The sequence below is a fragment of the Engraulis encrasicolus genome, chromosome 1, assembly GCF_034702125.1.
Source record: "Engraulis encrasicolus isolate BLACKSEA-1 chromosome 1, IST_EnEncr_1.0, whole genome shotgun sequence".
NCBI lineage: Eukaryota > Metazoa > Chordata > Actinopteri > Clupeiformes > Engraulidae > Engraulis > Engraulis encrasicolus.
Genome location: NC_085857.1, coordinates 18,612,989 through 18,620,111, shown reverse-complemented (window position 1 = coordinate 18,620,111; position 7,123 = coordinate 18,612,989). Strand labels below are relative to the sequence as shown.

The following is a 7,123-nucleotide window of genomic DNA, read 5'->3' as shown; positions in this document are numbered from 1 at the left end:
TTACACCCTGTTTTCATTTGAAGCATCTGCTGTATATAGTCTGTGGGTGTTAGATGTCACTGCCCCCCAGGAACAACTCCTGCCCCTCTGAGAAATGACCTGTCCATCCAAAGAAAACTGGCCAGAAAAAAGGACCCAACTTATTATCTCTGTGTTTTGTATTGATAGAATACATGCAGGTGGGGATATTCAAAAAGCATACTATCTGTAAAGTTTCTAGCTTTTTCATTTTTTGTTATCATGTTTCCTTCCTTATTGACCATATTAAGAATGCTTAATGGGTGCAAATGATACAGGGGTGTAACATTCTCCTAAGCACCTGAGCTCACTTGAAATAGACCCAGAAGACATGGGAAACTGTCCTTTGCTTACAGAAGTCGGCAGAAGTTGTAGAAGTCCATTCTTTTTGACAATAATAGAGCATTGCACATCCTGTGCTACAGTGAAAATGGACCATCCAACTTGTGTTAGTGCTAGCTTCAAAAGTCAGCCTCCATGATGGCATGCGGGTGCAGTAGTGCATTGGTTAAGATGTTCTCACTCATCTGTAGAGTTAAATACAGTGCTGAATGGTATAAATGGGTTTTAAACAGCATGAAAAGCCACTCATGCATTATATTTTGAAGGGAGATCTTCGATTACTGCCACATAGTAAGGTCAAATTGCATTCTCTACTATGTTTTAACAGTTTGGCTCCATCATAAGGACCAGCAGGTGATAAAATGTGGTGCGCTTTTGGTCAAGAACTGTCACACTGTAAGCACTACAGAAAGGAAAACATTGCAACACATGACAAGGAATACACCCACCATTTAAGCTGGTGAAATCATGTCCAAGATAGGAATTAACACTGTTTTTTATATAAATTCATCAATCGGTTAATGTATTTAACTGTTAAGTGTTGTCTTTTGTTTTGTTTTTAGTCTTTCTCGACATTTGCTGCCATTTATTGTCCCCGTCCCAACTCTTTTGAGACGTGTTGGATTTATCAAATTAGAAATAAGTACATATGTCCCCCAAAACAATATTTTTTCTCGGTTTTAACACTTAATATGTTGTCTTTTCACTATTCTCCATCTAATGAATAGATTGAATGTTTTGAGAATGATAGCATTTTGATTTTATTCACTGTTTACCAAACGTCCCAACTTCATCGGAGTTGGGGTTTGTATATAATGATCTGAAATGTAGACTTAATGAAGTAAAAAGCTGGAGTTGGCTGGATGTCTTGTCCCGAGTATCTACTTGAACTTAAACCCTCATTCTGGTCACACCTCTAGTCATGGGCAATATAATCTGAATGTCATGGACACAAAATAAGGAGACACAGTATAACCAGGTTATGTTTGTTCGATCATAAAAAAGCCATGTTGTGTTCCAACAGCAGTGTTTGCCATTAATAATTAACACTCTTGCAATTCTTCTTTTGGTAGTTAGCCTACATGTATTGCTAGGCAATGGCTGAAAACGCTTGCCTTCTTTTGCTGTTAAAACATCTGAAAATGAATGTGAGCCAACAATAAAAAAGTTCAAGAGTGAGATCACATCTCTCCTTCCAAATTGATCACTCCCCAGACACTCAACGCATGAGAGTGCAGCAGTGTGTTTGACCCAATAAAACAGCCCCTGTCAAAAAATAGCTGTTATCAGAATGGCAATGACCAGTCATAGTCTATCATTTAAGGCCCTGTGCTATGTCATATAGGGGTGTTGTGCTATGAAGGGGACTGAAAAACTTCATAGCCCCATAAGGCACGCCGTTCCACCCAGTGGAACGTTTTTAAAGACAATAAAAAGTCAACTACCATATTTTAATAGTAGTACTATACTACAGTAGGACATAACACAGGGCTTTTAGTAATGCACTACAACTTTGCCATTGCCATTCTGTTAACAGCTGATTTACAACGCCATGTCTTAACGGGTTAATGATTAACTGCCTAGCAACTGTTCCAGCTGTAATCATGCATGCTTGTGTATGTGTGGCACTACAAAATGGTGAACGCCTATGTTGAGGACACGAATGTTAAATGAAGATACAACATTTTTCATTGAACTAACTGTTTGAATTTTAAGGAAGAGAAAATAGACTTTTTTTTTTGCTTTGTTGTTGGCCTAGAGTGTACAGTATGAGTACTGTAGTCGCCTTATGCTGTATACTTGATACAGTGTATGTCTGACTTCAACCTTTTGGAAGATTTGCAGGTGACCAGCCTTTACGTTCAATATTCTACATTGCAAGAATTACCATACCTTCACATATAAGCTATACAGCTGTATATACCGCATAACCTATATAACCTGAGTGAGGAAATACTGTAAATGTGCAGAGTTTCAAGGGGGGTGATCCGACTAAACATGGCACTCTCAACTGGAGTTATCCTGGTGTTTGTGGTCCTAGGAGTCTTTTCCTTCATCATCATGTAAGTATGATATTTAACAATGTAATTCATAGCTCCTATTATAAACTTGTTTATAGGTGCACTGTGTAGTATGTTTAGTACACAGTAAAAAATGCAGTGTTAATTCAACACTTAGAGAGTACTCTGGGACCAAATACACTCTAGAGGGTGTTCAATTAACTCTATAAGAGTTGAATTAACACTGGACAAATCCCTGTGTAGTTTATTTCCAGAATTCAGGCTACCCATTCACAAATGTTACCTTTTTCATGAATACTTAACACCACTTAAAACCTAACACCTTAACACCACTTAACATTTAACACCACTTAAAACTTAGTGTACTTTGATCACACTTTTACTATGACTATTAGTCGTTTAGGCTATTAGTTAATTATTTACTGAATATTCATGAAAAGCTCAAATTTGGCAGTAGACAGCTCAGTTTCAATGAGCAGCATAGTTGCCATCTCTGGAATAAGTGTGTGTGGAAATTTGTAGGTGACCCAGTCATTGCCTGAATGTATCGGTGCTGACCATAGCATAGTTGGGTGTAGTAGCTGCAGTCTTGTCTCGCCATCAAAACACTTTTGCCAAAATGAATGTATTCACTCAATATTTTCTTCCAATTACTTTGTGTGACCCAGAAAATAATTGGGAAAAAGTACTGACTTGTTTCACGGTGAAGAAGCAAGGCTGCAGCTACTACTTTCTCTCATTTTTTTTACAAAAAAAATTAAAATGAGAGAAATATCTTTTCACTTCTCTGTTTCTTTGTTGGTATCAGGCTCTACCTTTACTGCAAAAGAAAAGGAGCGACATCTACACAACGTGAGGGGTAGGTCATAACTGTATACTCATCACTCGGGATGATCCTACTTTTATCATTTTTTTCAGAAAGTGTGCTCAACTCCCAATTGTTTTTTTAAGGTCTTCATGTGTACGGTGAACTGAAACGCATATACATATTTTGTTTAAAAAAAAGCCGCACTCTCGGGTGTGATTCTTGTATTGTATTTTAGTGGGTTGACAGACAGACATTCCTGCCTAAGCCTTCTACAGTGCAGTGTCTTATAGAGGATGTGGGCAGAAAAAAGAAAAAGACCAGTCATGTGTTACCAGATGGCAAATGTTGTATAAGTATCATACTAAAGCCTCAAAATTATCCACTCATGGACTCTGATGAAGATGGTCTAACCATTGAAACGTTAGTCATGTTTTGCACTTGAATAAAAAACACAAAGAATTACATCTGTGCTGCTCCGGTGTGGTCCTTCAAGTGAAGCCTCAAAATTATCGTTTGGGAAATAATCATTCACTAAACGGACACAATATAGTTACTTTTTCATTGTTCGGCTATGCAGAAACAGTCTGTACAAATTGCATGGATGTAGGCCTATGTATAATTGCATTTGCACTGCACAGCCCGACTGATTGGTAGAATACCTGATAGCAAAGTCGGTACACCATTCTGCAAAGAGTCTATGTATACCGTAGTAGCCTACGCCATGACCCTAAAGCCTATATTTGGAGCTAGCTATGCTGCTTCTCAGTACTGTCCCACACCTCATGTGAGAGAGTGGGTGCTTGAGTGAAGGCATCTGAGCCTAATGAGCCTTGGAATTAAGAGAGACAGTAGTTTTAGTAGGTCAACTGAATGAAAACAATGGAATTATTGTCCACTGTGGATTTTTTTTCACATTATTGATCATACAGATAGGTCTACATATGCGATTAAAACATTTACGGTACATCTAGCAATAAGACCCAAGCCACCAGTTAGCCGGACTCGTTGATGGAGCTTTGTCTTTTATTTTCTTCTTCTTTGCACTGGACTCTAATGACTCTGGTCATTGATTGCACTGCACTCTAAAGACAAAGAACAAGTAAATTTATTTGAAAAGGGTGGAAAGAAATTTTACTTCTTTACCTACGCAAAGCTATGCTTGTGTTGGGATACAGAATTGCTTTTCCAATAAGCAATACTTAGGCCTATGATATAGCAGTGAGTTACAGTGTTCATGGAGTGATGGTTAATTTAAACTCTTTCACATATTGCATGTAACACCGGTATTAGTACTGTGCAAAATAATAACAAATCCTTCTCTTTTTATTGAAAGGGGAAGACATACTAATGGGACAGGAATTGTCAATACCGGTGCATCTGAATCGGGTGATGGAGGATGGACCGGACATGATGGTTGTCATGGAGATGGTGGTGGATGTGATAGTGGTGGAGGTGGTGGTGGATGTGATAGTGGTGGAGGTGATGGAGGTGGTGGTGGTGGATGTGATAGTGGTGGTGGTGGAGGTGGATGTGATGGTGGTGGATGTTAACATGCAAGTACAACATATTCGGTTACACTTTACTTTACGGATCGCTAATAAGGTGGTAATTTCGTATAAATTTCATAGTTATGTCATAGTTATTTCAGGGTAATAACTGTTTGTTTTTAGTAACAACAGCAAAATAACCATACAGTTTCCAGTGCATTGTGTGTGTGTGTCCGTGTGTGTGTGTGTCCGTGTGTGTGTGTGTGTGTGTGTGTGTGTGTGTGTGTGTGTGTGTGTGTGTGTGTGTGTGTGTGTGTGTGTGTGTGTGTGTGTGTGTGTGTGTGAACAAAGTGTCACTGTGCTGCGAGTCATCAGGGTGTCACCACACTGCACTGGAAACTGTTTGGTTATTTTGCTGTTGTTACTAAAAACAAACAGTTATTACCCTGAAATAACTATGAAATAACTATGAAATTAACATGAAATTACCACCCTATTAGCGATCCGTAAAGTAAAGTGTTACCACATATTCTATCTGACCACAAGACCCAAGGCATATGACGGTATAGACATGATGGTAGTGGAAGTGGTGGAGGTGTTTGAGTTGGACGTTAACATGAAAGTATAACATATCATTACCAATATTTGTATATATTTATTTTTTTTCCTGTCTGACCACAAGATCCAAAGCATATGACGGAGGTGGATGTGATTTTTTTTTAAATACGTTATTGCACTTTTTTTCCCCTCAAAGTCATGGAAGCATTTCTTTTGATTGCATTTCCATCTTGCAGACATTGTTTAATAAAGAATGGTAACTTAACTTACTAACTTAATAAAAGAACAAATACAATCCAAGAGCTTACATGTGTTGTTCATACAGCAAGGACAATGGTTGGGGAGAAGGAAAGAAAAAAAATACACTAAAAATAAAAAGAGAGAGGAAAAATCCCATGATTTTAATAGATAGTCAGATCATAAGTGTGTGTGTGTGTGTGTGTGTGTGTGTGTGTGTGTGTGTGTGTGTGTGTGTGTGTGTGTGTGTGTGTGTGTGTGTGTGTGTGTGTGTGTGTGTGTGTGTGTGTGTGTGTGTGTGTGTGTGTGCGCACGCGTTTGCGTTGGAGTATGGGTGGGTAGGTGGAAGCTCTGTTTGATTTATATTTATTTCATTCTGTAAACATTGGACGTCGTATAGACGTTGAGATAATGTCTACATTGCGTCCGCCGGTCCATGACCTACTCTGGACCTCAGATCGACGTGCAAACTAGGTCCACTATGACTATAGCATGTAGTTGAACATTTGAATGTCGGTATAGGTCACTTTTTTGGACGTCTGACACAGGTGGAGGGAATTGACATGATTTAAGTAATTCACTATTAGTGTAAACCCCAACCCCATAGAAGTTGGGACACAAGGTAAATTGTGAATAATAACAAAATACTGCCATTTTCAAAACATCTGATTCTTTAATTAGATGGAGAACAGCACGGGGGCGCTGTGGCGCAGCGCGCTAAGCCCCCCACATTTGGGCTTGTATGCCCACGGGGACACCGGTTCGAGTCCGGAAAGGGTCATTTCCCGATCCTACCCCATCTCTCTGTCCCACTCACTTCCTGTCACCATCTCACACTGTCCTATCAAATAAAGGCATAAAAGTCCATATATAAAGATGGAGAACAGCACAAAGAAAACATATCAGCCATCAAAACTGATTAAAATTATAGTTATTCATGAATATGTAAAAGCAACAAGTCTCAAAAGAGTTGGGACGTTGACAATAAAAGGCAGCAAATGTCGAGGAAGACTGAAAACAAAACAAAAGACAAAAAATACATTAACCGATGAGATGATTTTATATAAAAGCAGTGTTAATTCCTATCTTGGACGTGATTTCACCAGCTTAAATGGTGTATTCCTGGTCATGTTTTGCAATGTTTTCCTTTCTGTAGTGCTTTAAGTGTGACAGGTCTTGATCAAAAGCCCGTCTTTTTATCACCTGCTGGTCCTTATGATGGAGTTAAACTGTGAAAACATAGTAGAGAATGTAATTTGTCCTTACTATGTGGCAGGAATTGAAGATCTCCCTTCAAAATATAATGTATGAGTGCATTTTCATGCTGTTTAAAACCCTTTTATATCATTCAGCACTGTATTTAACTCTACAGATGAGTGAGAACAACTTAACCAATGCACTACTGCGCCCCCATGCCATCATGGAGGCTGACTTTTGAACACAAGTTGGATGGTCCATTTTCACTGTAGCACAGGATGTGTAAGACTATTATTATAAAAAAGAATTGACTTCTGCAACTTCTGTAAACAAAGGACAGTTTCCCATGTCTTCGGAGTCTATTTCAAGTGAGCTCGGGTGCGTAGGAGAATGTTAAACCAATCCATCATTTGCACACATGAAGCATTCTTAACATGGCCACTTTTCAATAGCTA

General features: G+C 38.8%; 1 protein-coding gene across 1 annotated transcript in view; it reads right to left on the bottom strand.

The window, feature by feature from the left end:
• Nucleotides 1-6,651: 6,651 nt before the first annotated feature.
• Nucleotides 6,652-7,123, bottom strand: part of LOC134456496 (SEC14-like protein 1) — a 97,304-nt gene continuing 96,832 nt past the window's right edge. The window contains exon 17 of the mRNA XM_063207863.1: nucleotides 6,652-6,683. Within this exon, the coding sequence (XP_063063933.1) occupies nucleotides 6,652-6,683 (32 nt within the window). The remainder of the gene's footprint in view (nucleotides 6,684-7,123) is intronic.